At 39.8% G+C, this 21,436-nt stretch overlaps 1 protein-coding gene across 2 annotated transcripts in view; it reads right to left on the bottom strand.

Annotated features, from left to right (window-relative positions):
- The window catches only part of slc30a7 (solute carrier family 30 member 7), a 65,845-nt gene that overhangs the window by 27,416 nt on the left and 16,993 nt on the right, over window positions 1-21,436 (bottom strand). For both annotated transcript variants that reach the window (XM_060830235.1, XM_060830236.1), the window contains 4 exons: window positions 17,431-17,557; window positions 9,440-9,598; window positions 7,465-7,521; window positions 6,846-6,981 (listed from right to left, as the gene is read on the bottom strand). In XM_060830235.1, the coding sequence (XP_060686218.1) occupies window positions 6,846-6,981; window positions 7,465-7,521; window positions 9,440-9,598; window positions 17,431-17,557 (479 nt within the window). The remainder of the gene's footprint in view (window positions 1-6,845; window positions 6,982-7,464; window positions 7,522-9,439; window positions 9,599-17,430; window positions 17,558-21,436) is intronic.

Below are 21,436 nucleotides of genomic sequence, written 5' to 3'. Positions count from 1 at the left end.
TTTAGGGAGATATAGGCCAAGTGCTGGCAAATGCGACTGGATTAATATAGGATACCGGGTCAGCATGGACGAGTTAGACTGAAGGGTTGATTTCCTTGCTGCACATCTCTATGCCTCAGATACTAGGACACATGAACAACTGTTTGGTTAAATTGGAGCTTTGAAAATGAGAACCTTAAAAGGAGATGGAACCAGATATAGAAGGAGAGAAATTTATAGCACACAACCCAGAAGACTGAAAGGATGTCCACCATTTATGGAGTGAAAGAAAGTTGGACACAAACATGTTTGTAACAAATTCTGGGGTGCATAGTCTGATATACTACAGAAATTGAAAGAAATGAGGACACAATAGAGTTTAAACTGCACTGCACAGCACTCCATGCCACTTCTCAATCAACATACATTACAGCCAATTAAGTACTTTTGAAATGTAGCCCATTATAACACAGCTGTGAGCATAAGCATGGCGAGGATCCAAAATAGATATGACCAGTCAGTCAGTTTTCCATAGTACTGGCTGAAGGTTAAATGTTGGCCAGACAAGAATTTTAACCTTAAGGCGAGAGCACCAGGAATCAAACCAAGTCAACGGAAACATGGCTGCTGTTACAGTGTAGTGCAAACATAATAGTTTTTGATGTGTAAAGATTACAGATAAATGGTTACTTGAACTGTCCATGAATCTAGTCTATCGATGTGTGACACTTTGCACATGCAATGCTGTCTGACCCAGACTTCAGGGGCAGGATCTTTTTAAACTATAGCTAAAATACATATTGTCCAAAGTCCTAATTATATTGATGTGATTCAATTTGTATCTGTATTAACTGTAGGAATAAAATAAATATTCATACCTCACATTTATGTTCAAAGTAATACCATAGGTTGGTCAATTATGACCCAGAAAATGGATTTAAAAAAGAAAATGTGCCAACTTTGAAGTTTTCATAGGACCAACATAGAATAACCTTTGTTTTTTGCACGGAGACTTTCTTTTTTTCTGTGATCATTGTGGAGTTGAATGACAAAAAACATGAAATTTCAGAGGTGTGAATCAGTATTCTGGCTAATAGCTCACACCATGTCATTCTTTCTTCATATTGTGGATCTCCGTACATTCAAGCCATCAAGTAATTGGAACAACTAGTTACAAAATTAAACATGTAGGACCCCTACCTCTGAGCCAGGAGGCCTGGGTTCAAGCCTTACCTGTTCCTGAGCTCTGTAACATCTCTGAACAGGTTGATTAGAAAATATCTAAAAGTAATGCATGAACTTGTGATACAGTGGTAATTTCCCATCTCTGGGCCTTACGGTCTGGGTACAAGTTCCACTTGTTTCAGAGATGTTGCATTAAGTAGTAAATTTATCATTCTATTCCTTCTCCCTCATCTGCTGTTATACCTGTTTACCTTCCACTTAAACGATAGCGATCACCTTAATTACAGCAGTGAGTTCCGCATGTGAACCAGCATAAGGGTTCTGAATTCATTATTTTAAAAAGTGATGTAAGGAATGAAAAAAAATTCAACTGCCAAATTTTCACGAAAACGCAGGAGGTTGGGGTTTAAAGCTCATTTGCCTCAGCTGATTATTGTCATTAAATTTCACAGGAGGATTAACAATTCTAATGAGCATTTAAATTGGTTGAATTGATTATTTTTCAGAATAAGGTTAACTTCCTTTGACTCTTCCAGTTGTTGACCTTTATACAGCCCTTCAAAATATTAAAATGTTGCAAAGAAACAAGGAAAATTGGATGCTACAAAGAAAGGCAAATACTTAATGTAACAGGCAGTTATAAACCTCAGATAGGGGCTTAGATAACAAATGAACAAAGTTTGATTTGTTCATAAAAGTTAACCTGGACTATGACTGTTTCTCTGGTTCCTTGCTTCTCACTCTTCACTCAACAGTCCTAAAAGGTGATTTACTCCCACATTAGTTACTACAAAAAAGAGCCAACACTTCATAACACTACCAAGAAAGAGCACTCGCGAGGTATGCATAGTCAAAGGAGATCCACATTGCAGCACTCTGCTCCTTTGTGCAATAATTGCAACCCCACTCACACAAACATGCACAATTTTACAAGAAAGTTCTTTACACCATCACATCATATCCTGATTAGCCAAGACAGGGAACTGCCAGCCCCTATGTGGGAAAATACTAGAAGGACACAGCCGCTGTACTGTGCAACAGCTGAAAGTCATTTACTTTTTGAATGTGGCCTTACTCAGCGTAATGATTCTAGCTTGGCTGCAGACATGAGAAAAATTACAGTTGGAATGTTGAGAGGAGGGGTGAGAAGAAGGTGGGAGGATTATTTGGTTAAGTCTCTCGTTAATGTATTAATTAATAAGGAAGCAGACATTATAAGCTAAATGCCATTTTTCAAAAATGGTTTTTACTTCAAATTTTAAAAAATTATTTCTTTTTGGGACACAATTACCCGGGATTATGCCTGCTGAGAAAAAGGGAAGAAATGTATGGAAATTAGCTGTCCCCAAATATGTTACTCCTGCTTCAGAATCTACTCTGAAAAATTAATCAGATTGAGTTACTTATTTGAGAGTGAGTGAATGCCTGCCTGTCTGCATGAGTGTGTCTGGGAGAGTGCGAGGAAGAAAAAATTGCAGACAGATTGCTTAATTGGTTCTAACAGGTCATATGTTTTACAAATTTGATCACTTTAAATTTTATCCTGATTTTAAAACAATTCAAAAAATCAAGATAAAGGCAAGCCTAACGAGTGTGAGAGTTGCACGTGCAAGAAGAAAACAAGACACCCGTACAACAAGATAGAAAACAAATCAGATGCGCTCAAAACAAGGGAGAACACGGTTTCTGCCAAGAAACAGTAGCAGTAGGAGTCATGCAGTCAAACGAATTTCTTATGATTAAGTGATCTAGTTTTTATTTTAAATTTACAACACGGGTACCAGTTTTGTCTACAGGGTTTCAGCAAATCATCTGAATATTGAGGATTTTTGGAATCATCTGGCAGCACAATTAAAATATTCCAAAGATGGCAGTGAGTTATACAACACTAGTATGATGACCTGGAATCAATGACTTCAGCACAGCACATTAAATGAAGTTGACTTGCTTAAAATTCTCACAATGACAATGTATGCAAGCACAAGAATGCCTGGTGAAATTACTAAATTCAAGTCACGTGATGGAGATACCAAGTTAAATTTAAAACACAGCCTCATTTTTATTGGAAAATAAATGGTCAAAAAGCTAGATGAAATTTAACTGAATTATTTCTGGAAAGCTTGCATTTAAAATGACCACTCTCAATTTCTCAAGTCGCAAAGTGTTTCACACCAATTAATTACTTGGGAAGTTAAGATTTATAATAACACAGCAACCAATTTCTGTACAGTAAGATGCCACAAAAGCCAAGTTAAATTTCGATCTATTTTAGGTACTCTTGGTCAAAGAATGAATGTTGGCCAGGACACCAAGGGCTACACGCTCTTCAGATTATTCAGATTTTATGTGGCTATTTTCATAAAGAGTTCAGGCTTCAGTTTAACATCTCCTCAAAACAATGTGAAAATACTGCAATACAGTAATGAAATGGTGCAGTATCAACCTAGATACATGCTTAATTCAAGTAAAGGAACATGAACATCCATGAAATTACAATACAGGTTCAACCTACTTTAGAAGGCAAGAGTTAGTAACAGCCTGGTAAGTCTGGTCCACCATTCAATACGATTATGGGTTTTAACTCCATGTTCCTGCCCCTAACCATATTGCTTAACTTCCTGAGACAGAGGTCTGTATCAAGGTTAAATGTATTTAACAGAACATCCACAACCCTCTGAGGTAGTGAAGTCTGAAGGTTCACAGTTCCTTCGTCACTTCTCATCTCTGTCAGAAATGGTCAGCCCCTATCTTCCAATTGTGCACCGATGTTTTACCATTCCTGACTAGAATAAAAAGCCCACTGGTCACAACCTGACAACTTGCAGATGCCACATTCAGACTCTTGTCTGTTAATCATTGCTCTAGCCATGCTAATGTATTACACGAACGCTATGTTGTCTTATCTTGTCCATTAATCTCGGTGGCATCCTACCAGGTATATTATTTACACTGGTTGTTCTTTATCGACACTTCTTGATACATGCTCAAAAGAAAACTAAAATTTGTGAAGCAGATTTCCCTTTCATACAACCGTACCAAATTGGTCTAATTTTATTGTACTTTCTTAAAAAGTTTGAGCCGAACTGAAGAGACACAAAAAAGTTAAATTTAAAACCATTTAAATTTCAATCACCATTACATAGACATGTCTGCAAGATCATAGAGTCAGAGATGTACAACATGGAAACAGACCCTCGAGTCCAACTCATCAATGCCGACCGGATATCTCAGCTGCAAATGTGTTGCTGGTCAAAGCACAGCAGGTCAGGCAGCATCTCAGGAATAGAGAATTCGACGTTTCGAGCATAAGCCCTTCATCAGGAATCTGGATATCTCAACCCAATTTAGTCCCATTTGCCTGCACTTGGCCCATATCCCTCTAAACTCTTCCCATTCATATACCCATCCAGCTGCCTTTCAAATGTTGCAATTGTACCAGCCTCCACCACTTCCTCTGGCAGGTCATTCCATAGCCACACCACCCTTTGTGAGAAAAAGTTGCCCCTTAGGTCCCTTTTATATCTTTCTCCTCTCCATGATTGAGGTTGAGAAATAAATATTCCAAGGTACACAATATTTCAGAAACATTAGGCAGAAAGAAAAGGAAGAGAGGTAGTTTAATATAAAAGAATGGCATAACAAGATGGGAGAGAAAGGATCTGATCTCAGAAGGCTATGAAGTCGAGTCTATATGGATGAAACTTAGGAACAGCCTGAGCCAAAGAACTCAAAACAGTACACGTTAGGCTATTCCCAGAGCAGAACAAGTGTTAGCAATAGACCAGCAAAAGATTGACTGCCTCAATACTTTAGAGTAGACTTCAAATCTAAACATTTCAGTCTAAACATTAAGATGTCTCCAGAGTTCTAAAGACAAAATATTATCCTCCCTTGTCTATACAGTTGGAAAGACCTGCTGTGAGCTTTCAATGCTTTGCTTTTAATTTTGACGCAAGCCTTAACTGGAGCCCCTCCTAGTGGTAATAGTCATTTTTGTTGTAAGCAACACTGCTTTTCTGCAGTTCTTTCCACACAACTTCAATACAGGAACAGAGAACTGAAGTTTGTGGTAAATTATAAAACTTGAATGCATTTACACTTTGAGGCTATGACAAAAATGAATCAAGAAATTAAGATTGGATACAATACATAACTTTTTCAGGGAACAGTGACCAGAAATAAGGAGCATGCCACAAACTGGAAGAGTTACATAAATGAGAACTCTAAATCTTGGATCAATGAGGAAGGGAGCTCTCACTATCTCAAGGTAAATGAAAAGTAGATTCAGGCATTGGGAACAGTGTTTAAATATAGGTGGAATAAAAAGGTTGCTAACATTTGGGAATACTGGGAAGTTTGAGGCCTGAGAGTAACAGCAGGCAGCAGTTTGCAAGTTGTTCTGCAAAGGGAAGTTGTATGTACTCGTTCAGCTATGGGAAACCTCTCGACCTGGAAATATTGCAGCAGGAATCACAATAACAAAGTACTGTGGAAATGGTTTGCCTCAGTGGGTATGGGTAACAGAAGCTGCAGGATAGAGAAGCAGATGAATTTCTAGAACAGGGTTAGACACAGAATTTGACCTCAGCTTCATTCAGCATCCTTCAGAATCTTCACTATGAGAAGGGTAACATTGAGACCCATGAACAGACAAGCACCTTTAAAAACCTTTTGTGTCTGCAGCAAGTTGACAAATGAAATAAAAGCTCCAAATTATGTCAAGAACATTAACATAGTACTGTTAGTGGCTGGCACATCAGTAGGAAATCTATTTCTTGTTTTAGGGATAGAAAACTGATGGCAAGAAATTTGTTAAGAAACTAGCAGGTTGGGCGGCTGTGAGCAATGCTCAAGGTTTTACAACAAAACAAGCAAGGAACACAAACCAATAGGGGACCAACAAATTCGGGAGGATGGGATGTAGAGAAAATGGTAATTAAACATTCCAAGAAATCAAGGAAAGCACATACAAGTTTAAATTCATTGTGAAATAAATAAGATGTTAAGCATAATGTAACATAGAAATTTCAGATATTGACAAAAATAAACACCATTCAACGAATGGATATATAAAAAAAATGAAGCAACTATTATAGAAAAATCAATGACTTAATTAAACAACTGGAACAAACAAATCAATATTCCTTCCTACTCCTGTCTCTGCCCTTACAACTGTTTACTGACTTGGACTTCCACCAACAATTTACTTTGTGAAGTTTTAATGCAACTTTATTTACAAGTTTAAAAAATGTAATGAAAGTTGAAGGTTAAATATCAAACAGGTGAATGGGAATATGGACTGATGTGGAGGGCAGGAAAAAGTTAAGGGAAGAAATCTAACTAATGGGATTTATGTAGAATGATTTCAGCATTTTTGGAGAACAAAGCTGTAGGGCAATGGAGTCCAACATCTTTTATCCGATGTCAGGTGGCAGGAAAGAAGAGCTGAGTGCATGAATGTCTTATTATAATGATAATAAAAGGAATGACAGAAATTTTAACTGAATTGTCAAGAGAGTACTCCATGTCCCTGTCCCCATATAATTCAAGCATATTTAGTTAGCTTGTCTTAAGGCTTTCGTCCTATTTAATTGCATGAGTCAATTTGATTCCACACCATCTTGCAACAACTCTCAAAAATATACGACAATCTAGAAGAATAGAAACCTGAAGTTACTCACCTTACTCCTATAAGGGAGGAAATCAACATAGAGCAGATAGGATCTGCTATCATAAGGCCATAGTTCTGCATCAGAAGGGCAGATATTATTACACCTATACTGCCAAGTGTGTCTGCAACAATATGCAGAAAAACTCCTATAAATGAGAAAAATGAGTTGAAATTATGCATACTCCAGTGCAATTCCATCTTTGATTTAAAAATATTATCAAGGCCTCCTAAATTTTGAGATAGAAAAGAAAGTTTTGAGAAGATTTGTAGCTCAGATTGAGATTCTGGATGTAGGTTTGCTTGCTGAGCTGGAAGGTTCATTCTCAGACGTTTCGTCACCATACAAGGTAACATGTTCAGTGAGCCTCTGAATGAAGCACTGGTGGTGTAGCCTGCTCTCTATTTATGTGTTTGAGTTTCCTTGGGTTTTCAGGAGGCTCACTGAAGATGTTACCCATTATGGTGATGAAACATCCGAAAACAAACCTTCCAGCTCAGCGAGCAACCCTACATCCATAGAGAAGCAAGTTTACAATGGTCTTTGACTGCTCATCAGCTTTTGTAATAAAGAATAATAAAGTCAGCTTGAGTTAGTCACAATTTTATGACAAAATAATCAATTCACAAACCTTCTAAAATCTGTTTATTGGATCCTTTTGCTTCTAGTGTATCACACTGGTAACTTTCTGCACAGAAAAATATAGTTATCTACAATTATTCAAGTGCAACACATGCATTGATAGAAGATAGTTATAGAATTACTTTGTAACAAGCTAAGTTTCAGGAGATGCCAAAGAGCAGATTTTGTGGCATATAAACCTTGATGTCTATTTTCTTAGACTATAGCAATAATATTTCAGATATTGCTTCATGAAAAAAACCAGACAACTTAAAATCAATAAATAGAATCGAAGAGTCAACTGGCCTCTCCCTGTGCAACGATGCCTCTATTAGCAAGTGTACATTATGGATCATACAGCTGGATTAAGTAAACCACACTTAGAATAGAAAAAAGTGAAAGAATATTTTCAGTTAAATTTGTAAAATGAGGGGAAATAGAGATAAATTTCTCTTAGCTGTTAACTTAAAGTACGCTGCTAGTACTATTTGACTTCTGAAATGTCCCAGCAACAGGAAGATTACGAAGTGGATAATTTTATGCAAATGATTTAAAAAATGCACATAAATGGACAGATGTATTTACACTCAATTTTCTGGGACAAAACATACAAGAACTGGACACTTTTCCATTGACAGACCCAAAATGAACACGGGTAAAAGTCACAAAATAGTTGGAAATATGCTTGAAATCATCAGCTGTAAACTACAAACTTCGGTGTCTCAAAAGATGACTTTCCCAAACAGTAGATAAGATCTGGAATGCAGTGCCTGTGAATGTGGCAGAGTCCAGGTCAATTACAAACTTCTAAAATGGAATTGGATTGCAATCTCAAAAGGAAAATATTGCAAAGGCTATAGGGGAAAAAGCATGGAATTGGCACAAGGTAAATTGCACCTTCAGGAGATCCACCAGAGACATGATAATTTAGTGACCTCTTTTTGTTTTGCAGCTATTCTAATGATAATAACTTCGATGTAATTTTGTCCAATCTGGTTCTTAAGACATGGGTTTGTCTGGATACATGATTGTGTGTGGATCACCAATTTTCCAACAACCTTATCTATAAAGCCATTTGGTATGTATAGTTAGACAGATAACATTGGAAGACCATTCAAAAAAAATTCTTCCGATACATTTACATGTGAGTATATTCACAAGACAAATACCAAGAACAAAAATCTGAACCAATTTGTCCACTCTCATGCTGTAGATAGATGCACAACAAACTGGAAGTAATGGTGCTGAACAAAATCAGTTCAAACACCTGTGAGTAACCCAAGTCTGTGTGACTCAGCATTCCACCATGTATTTATCTACTGGGCCATTGAAGGCAATTTTAAATTGCCTTCAAGTTCAGAGACAAATATAAAAATCTTCATATTGCATATGGTTACTAAACCAAGATCACATATTGATTTAGATACCAGCTTTGTGTACCTCCAGTCCAGAAAATTGGATACACATGCTTCAGAGAACACTTAGACAAGCATTTCAGTTTGATAAGACTATTTTAAAAAAAAGGTTTATTCTAGGTTCTCTCTGGATCGGAACACCATAGCCAAGGTGCAATGATGAGCCCATATAAAATCAGAATTACAATGTGCAATATTGGGCTTCAAATTATTGGAAGGGTTTAAGCAAGAATTCAAATGAAAAGGAGTTTCAGAAGCATTGGGAGTAAGCCAGGTAAACATAATTAGAACTACTTGCTCACATAGAAGATCCCTGGTCAACATTTCAGAAATCAGCCACAGTGCACAACAGTAAACATGAAACCATTTGTTACCTCAAGTGTGCTTCATAAACATCAATTACATGACACTTGACACACAAAGTAAACACATTTGAAGACATTACATGTCGTTGAAAACATTAATGGAGATGAGATAATCGAGTCATAACTGAAGATAAACCAAGGACAGAAATCAAACACTTTCATTGGCAATAAAGCATCCATGTAGAACTTGCACTGTATAACTCACTGTAATAGTGCTCCTGAGAATGGGAATGCCCATGTCCATGGCTATGATCATGACTATGTAAAGATTTGTGCCCATGACTGTGCCCGTGCTCTCCATGACTGTGTCCATGATTCAGTCCAGGAATTCCTCCGTTAAACAGCGAGTGACTATGGCCATGACCTAATGCAAAAACAAAACAGACTAAGAATGCTCAGGCTCAAGTGGCTAGCCCTGCTGTCTCAGCGCTAGGGACTTGAGTTCAATTCCAGCTTTGGGTGACAATTTGTGATAAATGTGCTCATTTTCCCACTGTCTGCATGTGCTTCCTTGAGATGCTCCGGTTTCTCCCTCACAGTCCAAAGATTTGCACATTAGTGGATAGGCAATGCTAAATAATTGTGCAGGCTAGGTGGGTTAGCCATGGTAAATGTAGGGTTATGGGGATAGGGTGGGATGCTCTTCAGAGAATCGGTGCAGACCCGATAAGCTGAATGGCCTATTTCCATGCTATAACGTGGTAAGTGCATTTCTTTTATTCTCTCAATGGAATATGGGTGCCACTAGTAAGGCCAGCTAAAGATTGTGAGCCAAGCCCAATTGTTCCTGAACTGAGTGAATTGCTAAGACTTTTCAGAGGATAATTAAGAGCTAACCATATTGCTGAAAGTTTGGAGTCACATGTAGGCCAGACTAAATAAAGCTGACAGATGTTATTCCCTAAACAGCATAAGTGAACCAAATAATGAATTTACAATGATCAATGAGATTTTCATGGTATAGTGAGATTAACTTTCAATTCCAGATTTACTGTCAGAATCTAACTTTACCAGCGGTTATGGTGGGACTGGAACCCATGCCCCAAAACACTGACCTCAGCTCCCTGGATAATTAGCCTAGTGACACTACCACTACACCACCACCCCCAGTCTGACTGCAATAGGATGAGCTTTACAGAGGAATGTTTGCTGTTACACGCTGGTCGCTCTGGCATTGCAAATGAATGCTTTCATCTAGATCTAGCAATAAGTCAGGTTTCTTTAAAAAGTTACTTACAAAGTTTAGGTATAACAGTCCGAATTGATAAGTAAATCATTGCCTGATGTACGCCACTATGAAAACAAATGCTCCACCTTCCAAAGTTGTTCAGTGCACTGTAAACTGTTCTTGGTTTTAATCCCCTTGACAAACATTGTGCAATTAGATTTTCTGACTAGTTACATGTGTAGCTATTGTTTACATTGTTTTGGCCATCTATGTAGTGGTAAAACCCTCACTACATTAAGCTATGGTGAGTCAGCGAACACAAGTGGCAGTCTAGTGACTTCTGTTGGAACACATGTGGATGTTAGGTCTGAACAAGATTGGATTTGGTTTTGATTTTGTTTTGTAATGGGTTTCACTGGCTAAGCCATTATTTATTGCCTACCTCTAATTGCAGTAGTTGGAGGAAGAACATTGGGGGGGCCGGGCGGGGGGGGGGGGGGGGGGGGGGGTGTAAGACTGTTAGGGTCGGTGTTTTAGGATTTTTACCCACAACAGGATGTAATGAGTTCAAATGAATTAACCATAACAGAATCCAAACTGAGTTAAGTGAGCAGGTTAGTGCCCAACAAGTGCTACCTGACATCACAGTTGATGAGCCCTTCCGTCAGTCACTTCAATAGAAATCAAGAGAGATGGGAATAATGGGCAAGGTTGGATTTGTCCTGCTTATTGTGGACAGCACATAACTGGCCATTTTTTCACATCTTCATGTGGATGCCAGTGCTGTAGTGATCAGTGGTGCAGATAATTCTGGAACACAGATCTTCAGTACTATGGCAGGACTATTGTCAGAGCCCATAGCTTCTGCTGTATCCAGTGCCTTCAGCTTTTTACAGGTCACATTGAGTGACTTGAAGTGGTTGAGGGCTGACATTTACAGAGCTAATGACCTGAGGAGCACGTAGAGATGGAACATGTATTAGGTACTTGTGGTTGAAGAACTATTTCAAATACTACAGCCTCAGGTTTTGCATGGATGTGCTGGGTGGGGATATTTGTGGACCCTACTCCAATTCACTCCTGAAATATGGACGTGGCTGGCTTACCAGCATTTATTGCCCACCTCTTGTTGCTCTTAAGAAGGTGATGGTGAGCTGATTTCTTGAATGACTGCAGTCCACAGGCTTGTATGTTGACTCACAGTGCCTTTTGGCAGGGAATTCCAGGATTTTGACCCAGTCACAATGAAGACATGGAGATATGTTCCAAGTCAGGATGGCAAGTGGCTTGAAGGGGAACTTGCAGGTGGTGCTGTTCCCACTCGTCTGCTGCTCTTGTCATAGAGATGTACTGCATGGAAACAGACCCTTCTATCCAACCCCTCCATACCAACCAGATATCCCAACTGAATCTAGTCCCACCTGCCAGCACCCGGCCCATATCCCTCCAAACCCTTCCTATTCATATACCCATCCAAATGCCTCTTAAATGTTGCAATTGTACCAGCCTCCACCACACATCCTCTGGCAGCTCAGTCCATACACGCACCATCCTCTGTGAAAATGTTGCCGCTTAGGTATCTTTTATATCTTACCCCTCTCACCCTAAACCTATGCCCTGTAAGTCTGGACTCCCCGACCCCACGGAAAAGACTTTGCATATTTACCCTATCCATGCCCCTCATTAATTTGTAAACCTTATAAAGTCACCCCTCAGCCTCCGACGCTCCATGGAGAACAGCCCCAGTCTGTTCAGTCTCTCCGTATAGCACAAATCCTCCAACCCTGGCAACATCCTTGTAAATCTTTTCTGAACCCTTTCAAGTTTCACAACATCTTTCCGATAGGAAGGAGACAGGAATTGCACGCAATATTCCATCAGTAGCCTAACCAACATCCTGTACAGCCACATGACTTTCCAACTCCTGTAGTCAATACTCTGACCAATAAAGGAAAGCATACCAAACACTTCCTTCACTATCCTATCTACCTGCGACTCCATTTTCAAGGAGCTATGAACCTGCATTCCAAGGTGCAACACTCCCTTGGACCTTACCATTAAGTGTATAAGTCCGCTAAGATTTGCTTTCCCAAAATGCAGCACCTCGCATTTATCTGAATTAAACTCCATCTGCCACTTCTCAGCCCATTGGCCCATCTGGTCAAGAACCTGTTGTAATCTGAGATAACCCTCTTCGCTGTCCACTACACCTCCAATTTTTGTGTCATCTGCAAACTTACTAACTGTACCTCTTATGCTCGCATCCAAATCATTTATGTAAATGACAAAAATTAGAGTACCCAGCACAGATCCTTGTGGCACTCCACTGGTCACAGGCCTCCAGTCTGAAAAACAGCCCTCCACCACCACCCTCTCTCTTCTACCTTTGAGCCAGTTCTGTATCCAAATGGCTAGTTCTCCTTGTATTCCATGAGATCTAACCTTGTAATCAGTCCCCCATGGGGAACCTTGTCGATCCCCTTACTGAAGTCCATGGAAACGATTGTGAGTCTGGATCTTTGAACTTCTGCAGTGCATCTTATATATAGCTTTTATTGCTGCTACTGAGCATTCATGGAGGAAGGAATGGATACTTGTATATGCCAATCACGCAGGCAGCATTGTCTTGGATGGTATTAACCTTTTTGCATTTAATTGGAGCTGCAATCATCTAGGCAAATGGGGAGCATTCCATAACATGCTTGGCTTGTGCCTTGCAGAGCATGGACACGCTTTGAGTCATTTGCCACTGCATCCATAGCCTCTCACCAGCTCTTGTAGCTGTGTTTATATGCTGAGTCCAATCAAGTTTTTGCTCATTGATAACTCCAAGGATATTGATAGTGGGAGATTCAGTGATCTATGTCAAGAGGGTGTGATTAGGTTGTCTCTTATTGGAGATGGTTTGTGTGGAATGTTACTTGCCACTCATCAACCCAAACCTGGATATTGTCCAGATCTTGCTGCATTTGATCAAGGATTGCTTCAGAATCTGAGGATTTGTGAATGATAGTGAATGCTGTGCAATCACTGGCGAACACCCCCAAGTCTTGCCTCATGATAGAGGGAAGATTATTGATTTAGCAGCTGAAGATGATTCAGCTTAGGACACTACCCTGAGGAACTCCTAGAGAGATGTTCTGGAGTTGAGATCATTGACCTTCAACAACCATCTTTCTGTGTGCAAGGTATAACCCTGACCAGCAGAGTATTTGCTCCCTGATACCTCTGATTTCAGGTTAGCTCAGTAGAATGTGGTCTTGATGTCAAGGGCTGTCATTCTCACCTCACCTCTAGAATTCAGCTCTTTTGTCCATGTTTGAACCAAGGCCGTAATGATGTCAGTAGCTAAGTGGCCTTCGCGGAACCAAAACTGAGCATCACTGAACAGGTTGTTGCTGAGCAGGTGCTGCTTAATAGCATCATTGATGGAACCTTCCATCACTTTACTGATAATTGAGAGTAGACTGACGGAGCAGTAATTGGCCAGATTGGATTTGTCCTGCTGTGGGTGTACAGGGCATACCTCGGCAATTTGACACATTGTTGAGTAAATGCCAGTATTGTAACTGTACTTGTACAGCTTGGCTAGGGAGTGGCAAGTTCTAGAGCACAAGTTTTCAGTACTATTGCCAGAATGTTGTCAGGGCCCATTGCCTTTGCAGTATCCAATTCCTCCAACCATTTCTTAATACATGTTCAGTAAATAGAATTGGCTGAAGACTGGTATCTGTAATATTGGGAATCACTGGAGGAGGCTGAGATGAAGATTTCTGCAAATGCTTCAGCCTCATCTTCTACACTAATGTGATGGGGCTCTTCAGTTATCGAGGATGAAATATTTGTGGATCCTCCTCCTCCAGTGAGTTGTTTAATTGTCCACCCCCAATCATGACTGCATATGGCAGGATTGCAGAGCTTGGATACAATCGTTTGGTTGTGGGATTGCTCAGCTCTGTCTTTCAATTGCTGCTTGTGATGTTTGGCATACTTCATAGCTGCATCAAGTTGACACCTTATTTTAAAGGTATGCCTAGAGCTGCTCCATTTAGCCAGGGTGGAAGCTCAGGCTTGATGGTGATGTTTGAGGGATATACTAGCCCATGAAGTTGCAGATAATGCTAGAGTACAATTCTGCTGCTGTTGATAACCCATAGTACCTCATGGATGGCCAGTCTAGAGTTGCTAGATCTGTTCTAAGTCTGTCCCATTTAGCTATAATGTGGAGATGCCAGTGTTGCACTGGAACAGACAAAGTCAGAAGTCACACGACTCCAGGTCATAGTTCAACCAGTTTATTTGCTATCATAAGCTTTCAGAGCATTCCTCCTTCATCAGCTGATAAAAAAGCAGTGTTGTAAAAGCTTATGATTTCAAATAAACCTGTTGAAGTCATGTGACTTCTGACTTTGTTTCATTTAGCACAGTGGCAGTGCCACACAACATGCTGGAGGGATCCATTTGATTAGCCTAGTCAATTAGATACAGCTTCCACTCTTCAGCACCCAAGTATCTCAATGAGGTAGCATCACATGGTGTTGATGCTAGCACACAGTTCTGTGCATACTATTAGACAGAGCTCGATTCCTTGCCTTGATGATAATAGAAGGATGAAGCATATGCCTGGCCATGAGATTAGAGATTGTGATTGAATAGAATTCTGCTGCTATTAATGGTTCATAGCATCTCACGAATGTCCCTTTGAGTTCCTAGATTTGTTTTCATTTAGAACACTAAGCATGTAGAGTGGCTAAAAGGTTGCCATGAGATGTAATGTATTTGGATTTCAAAACTGAATTTGGTAAAGTACCATTTAAAAGGTTACTGTACATGGTAAGAGCTCAGTCAAAAAAATGTATGGCACTGGAAAATCACAGCAGGTCAGGCAGCATCCGAGGAAGGAGTGTCAACGTTTCAGCTTTTTAATCATGAATTGGGGGCGTGGTCATTATGCCTCCATTGCTCTCTGGGGAAGGAATTGCCAGAGAAGAAAAATTTCTCAGTTTTAAATAGGAGACCACATTTCTAAACTGATCCTCTAATTCTATTCTTTCCTCATAAAAGGAACATACAACTGCTATTACAATCCCTTGGACGAAGAGACAAACAGCTTTGTAGTCAGGTTTGGTGGAATAGAGATAGGAAAACAAGCTGTGAAAACAAGACAAAAGTATCTACAATAGGTTGTGCATTGACCACAACTTGGCACAGTATAATGTGAGGTCGTTCACTGCGCAAGAAGAATAGAAAATGATATATTTTAAATAGAGAACAACTGCAGAATGCTATAGTGCAGAAAGATCTGGATGTTCTTGTCTATGAATCAAAAAAGGTCAGAACGCAGGTACTGCAAGTAATAAGGGATGTTGGCCTGAATTGAAAGGTGAATGGAGAATGAAAATAGGGAAGTTTTGCAACAATTTTATTGGGCATTGGTCAGGGCATGTCTAAAGAACAAGGCAGTTTTAGTGCCCTTTCTTGAGGGATGTACTTTGAATAGAAGCAGTTTAGAGGTTGATGCTTGGGAAGAGAAGGTTGTCTAGTGAGGGAAGATTGAACAGGATGGCCCGAAGCATATGGGAGTTTAAAAAAAAAGCAAGGTAAACTAACTGGTTTTGCGGGGCTTGATACTGAAGATGCTTTCATACATGGAGAAATGCAGACAACATGTAACTGCAAATATAAATCAGCTTTACTCATTTTAGGTATGGATAATAAACAAAAATAAAAACGGGAAGAGAATATCAGTTAGAGAAGAGATAGGAAATAGAATATGACCATTGGTATGAGAGAAGAAACAAGGAATCAAGCATAAGCTAATTACAGAGGATGAAATCTGGAACGCCTCCTGCTGGCACAATTAGTAAATGCAGAACATAAGCCAAGAGCATATATAAAATTTCAACAAAGACACGAGGTAGCTTAGTTACATACTCTGACTGTCAAAAACACTTTCTGACCTGGCTTGTTCAATGCAAGCACAACCCAGAAAAGACTCAGCACGCTTATCGTCACCCCCATTCCATTTGGTTTGGGTGGGAGGAGAGGGAGCCTGGGGTATGGAAGTGGAAAATATAAGAAAAAACACGAACTTGTAACAGTCAGGACTGACACATTCTTGGCTCTAAAATACTAAATGTAACCGAATACCTCGAAGTGAAGGTAATACCAACTGCTAATAACTTTCTAAATTTTTTTAGAGAGGATTTGTAGCTAAGTTTGAGATACATGTTGTAAGCTTGCACGCTGAGCTGGTACGTTTGTTCTCAGGATGTTTCATCACTAAGCTAGCTAATATCATTAGTGCGGCTCTGGTGAAGCGCTGATCTTCTGTCCTGCTTTCTTTTACGTGTCTTGAAATGTTACGTTAGGTGATATGATTTCCGGTTCTTTTTCTTAGAGGTTGGTAAATGGGGTCCAAATCGACGTGATAATTGATGGAGTTCCGGTTTGAATGCTAGGTCTCTGGGAATTCCCCTGCATGTCTCTGTTTCACCTGTCCTAGGATGGATGTGCTGTCCCAGTAAAGGTGGTGTCCTTCTTCGTCGATGTGTAAGGATACTAGTGCTAGCTGGTGTTTGTGTATCCTGGTGGTTAGTTTCCTGCCTGTCTGTCCAATGCAGTGTTTGTTGCAGTTATTCCACGGTATTTTGTAAATGGCATTCATTTTGCTGGCTGTTGGTACAAACAACTAGAGGTCCAGCATTCAAACCGGAACCACTCAATAAACACATCGATTTGGACTTCATTTACCAACCTCTGAGAAGAAGAACCGGAAATCATACCACCCAACTTAATATACCAAGACACAAAATAAAGCAGGACAGAACATCAGTGCTACACCAGAGGTTCACTGATGTTAGCTAGCATGGTGACATCCTGAGAACAAACCTACCAGCTCAGCGAGCAAACTTACCTCAACTTTTTAAAATATTCTATCCTATGATAGAGTCTCAATTGTCAGCTAAAAGAAGCTAACATTACAATACTTGAAGGGTTTCTCCAAGTTAACGGAACTGGTTGCTTACCACCATCATGGGAATGTCCGTGGCCACCATGTTTAAATACAAAAATGCCAACCAAATTCACCAGAAACCCAAGCACAGATATAGACAACAGCCGGTCATGATGCACTTCAGGAGGTTCCAGAGCTCTCTGAAAGAAAAATAATTAGAGATGAAAGAGAACTAAAGATGGATACAGAGGCAGAAGAATGACTCATTTTTTTTGGGTGGGGAAATGGTATGTTCCATCCATATTCTTGAAGATAGTCAGATGTCTAACAATTCTCATTCCTCTCAACCCATCAGAAATATATGTTTTTATTACTTTTTGAAAAGGTTCTTTTTTGGTTTATGGATCAACAGAAAGAAGTGGTTGTGTTTTCCAGAAAAAGTTCTGTTTTGTTACTCATATGTACTCTGATCTCATTTAGCTCTATATCCACTTCCACTTCTCTTGACTGTTTTTAAATTGCCACAATATTTGCTGCACATTCAGAAAGAGGACATTTCTCTCATCTAGTCAACAGTTGGGTAGGAGAGTGTTATTATTTTTGGTCCCTGCAATAAACTATTCCCTCTGTACCTTTCCACAGTAACTTTTGAAGGCCAAACCAAACCAATGCAAGATGAGCTTCAAACCTCAGTTCCCTGCCTTCCTTATGACCACTTATTTTAATTCTGTCAGAGTCGCATCCATGTTTTGTGCCTCTAGACTTAACTGTTCTAAGCCATTCATTGTTTGCCTACACCATTCCAACTTCCTGAACTCTATCATCCAAACCTCTGCTACTCTTAGCCATACTCACACCAAGCTCTGTTCACCTGTCACTCATGATTGCTGCCTTACTCTGGCTAGTCAAGCAATACCTCGTTTTTGGTTTCAATTCCACCATCATTTCATTTGTTCTCCAATTGCTTACAAGCCACGTGCACTCCCAAAACTATTTTCCCTCCATAACTTTAAGAGCTTTCACCTTGACCAACCTTTTGGTGGTATTGCATGTCTCCCATGTTGTTGGAAGGTGTAGAAAATCAGATATTCATTAGCACTTTCAGGAAGTGTCCAGTTCCTTCTAAATCTCTTACCTGATAGCCCTACCAGTCTTTATTCTTTACAAGGTGCAACTTGTTCTTATTTTTTCAAACCAGTCTTCTCTTGTTCAGCTCGTCTCAAAAGGAGTTGACTATATCTACACCATCTGCTCAAAACTTCATTGCGGTTTGAAGTTAAATTATATTTTATAATGACCCTTTGAAATGCATATTAAAGATGTTAAGTATCAGGACTGATGTTCTAATTTAAAAATCAACTTGCTGCACAGAAAAAAACTAATGCCTGCACGTTGCATCTATCTACTGCATTAGCCAATATCCTTCATCAGATACCTAGTATTCAAAATAGGGTCCAACAATAATTTACGAGGAAAAAGTGAGGTCTGCAGATGCTGGAGATCAGAGCTAGTACAGGTTGTCCTGGTTGGGTCCAAATTTTGTTGGTCGGAACGTAGTCCAGAGTCCGTGCGGGATCAGTCGGTTCCGTAGGCAGGTGCTGAGGAAGGAGGTGTGGCCGTGGTAGCGAGTCTGTTTGAGACAACCTGTACTATCTCAAACAGACTCGCTACCACAGCCACACCTCCTTCCTCAGCACCTGCCTACGGAACCGACTGATCCCGCACGGACTCTGGACTACGTTCCGACCAACAAAATTTGGACCCAACCAGGACAACCTGTACCAAACCTGCTGCGCTTTAACCAGCAACACATTTTCAGCTCCAACAATAATTTAACAAGTTTGATCATTTTTAGTTGTCCATTAAATTTTTAATATGTGGACTTGGACACCTGCTTCTCCAGTTCCCATCTTCTCACCATTTAGCAGATGCTTAAGTCTAAAGTGGCTAAGTTCACATTTCTGCACACTGTACTCTATTTCCCAGAATTATGCCAAAAAGATTTTTTTTTGCCCAGAGTTAGAAAATAAGTTACCAAAGACCAGGGACCAATATTTCATTATACAACATATTTTTGATTTGAACTGAGTGCTGATGGAGTGAAAATAGCAGCTTGTTTACAAAAAAAACCAAACTGTTTTTGTTCACGAGGTCAGATCTGAAAGTCAATTGCAGGTTGTTTCTTATTTAAAAGGTGTGCTTTAAATGCTTTGACTGTGGAGAGGTTTTCTGTTCAAACAGATGGCAGATATTGAACATTCGATCCAACCTCACAGGGAGGCAGCCAGTCTAATGAAGAGAAACCAGAGTTTGAACTAGTTTTCAAATTGTGTTTTAAGACACAAGGATTGCGTAAATGAAAACTCAAGGACAGAAATTTGATTGCTCCCTAGTCATTCTCTCATTACCAACTTTTTGAAAGTCAAAACAGAATGTGTTAGAAAAAAAATAAATGAATATTCCTCGGAGCCTATGCAAGCAGCGGTATTGTCAGAAACCAAGATATATTCCGACATGCTAGTGATGTTACACATTGTGGAGTCAGCTTAAGTGAACTGGCCAGTTAAGTCTCATTTAGAGTCAGACTCTTCGGATACAGAACCTTTAGTCCAACTCGTCCACAGTGATCGAGTTTCCCCAATCTAAATTACTCCCATTTGCCTGCATTTGGCCCACATCCTGCTAAACCTTTCCTTTTCCTTTCCAAAATGCCTTTTGGATACTGTAACTGTGCCTGCATCTACCACTTTCTCTGGCAGTTTTATTCCATATACGAACCGCCCTCAATGTGAAGAAGTTGCTGCTCAGGTCCCATTTATATCTTTCTCCTTTCACTTTAAAAGTATGTACTCTAGCTTTGAAATTTCCAACCCTAGGGAAAAGATCTTTACTATTAACCTCATCTATACCCCTCATGATTTTATAAACCTCTATAAAGGGTCAACCCTCAACCTCCTATGCTTCAGTGAAAAAGTCCCAACTTATCCAGCCTCTCCTTACAACTCAAACCTTGGTTCTTGGTAATATCCTTATACATTTTTTCTGCACCCTCTTCAACTTAATAATATCCTCCTTACAACAGGATGACAAGAATTGTACACAAATACTCCAAAAGTGGCCTCACCAATATCATGCACAACCACGACACAACATCCCAACTCCTAAATTCAATGATCTGAGCAATAAAAACAAGTGTGCCAAACGCCTTCTTTACCATTCTGTTACCACTTTCCATGAACTATGTAACTGAACCTCTAGGGTCTCTTTGTTTAACAACAATCTCCAGAGCCCTACCATTAATTGTATTAGTTCTACCCTTGTTAGTCTTAGCAAAATGCAATACCTCGTGTTTATCCAAAGTAAATTCCTTCTGCCACTCCTTGGTCTATTGGCCCAATTGATCAAGATTCCCTTGTAATCTTAGATAACTTTCCTCACTGTCTACATACAATCAACTTTAGTGTCATCCACAAACTTACTAAACATACTTCCTCAATTGTCAGCCAAATCACAGCCAAATGACAACAGTGGATCCAGCACCAATCCTGATGGAACACCACTGGTCACAGGCCTCTAGTCCAAAAAAACTACTCTCCACCACCATCCTGTGTCTCCTACTGTAAAGATGTGGAGGTGCCGCTGCTGAACTGGGGTGGACAAAGTTAGAAGTCACGCAACTGCAGGTTATAGTCCAACAGGTTTATTTGAAAGTACAATCTTTTGAAGTGCTGTTCCTTTGTCAGGTAGCAATTCTGTATCGATTTGGCAAGCTCCCCGTGAAACCCACGTAATTTAACTTTACTGACCAGTACACTATGGGGAATTTTGCCAAAGGCCTCACTAAAGTCCATATAGACAACACCTACCACTCTGCCCTCACCAATTTCTTGGTCACATCCTCAAAACAAAACTCAATTTTGAGAGATTTCCCACACACAAAGCCATGTTGACTATCTCTAACCAGCCCTTTTCTCTGCAAATCCACATAAATCCTGTCTCTCAGAATACCCTCCAACAACCTATTAATCAGTGATATCAGATTCATTGGTCTATAGCTCCCCGGCTTCCTGTTGCACTCG

This window comes from Hemiscyllium ocellatum, chromosome 9 (assembly GCF_020745735.1).
Source record: "Hemiscyllium ocellatum isolate sHemOce1 chromosome 9, sHemOce1.pat.X.cur, whole genome shotgun sequence".
Lineage (NCBI taxonomy): Eukaryota > Metazoa > Chordata > Chondrichthyes > Orectolobiformes > Hemiscylliidae > Hemiscyllium > Hemiscyllium ocellatum.
Note: the sequence above shows the minus strand (reverse complement) of the source record. Positions and strands in the feature narration are given on the sequence as shown.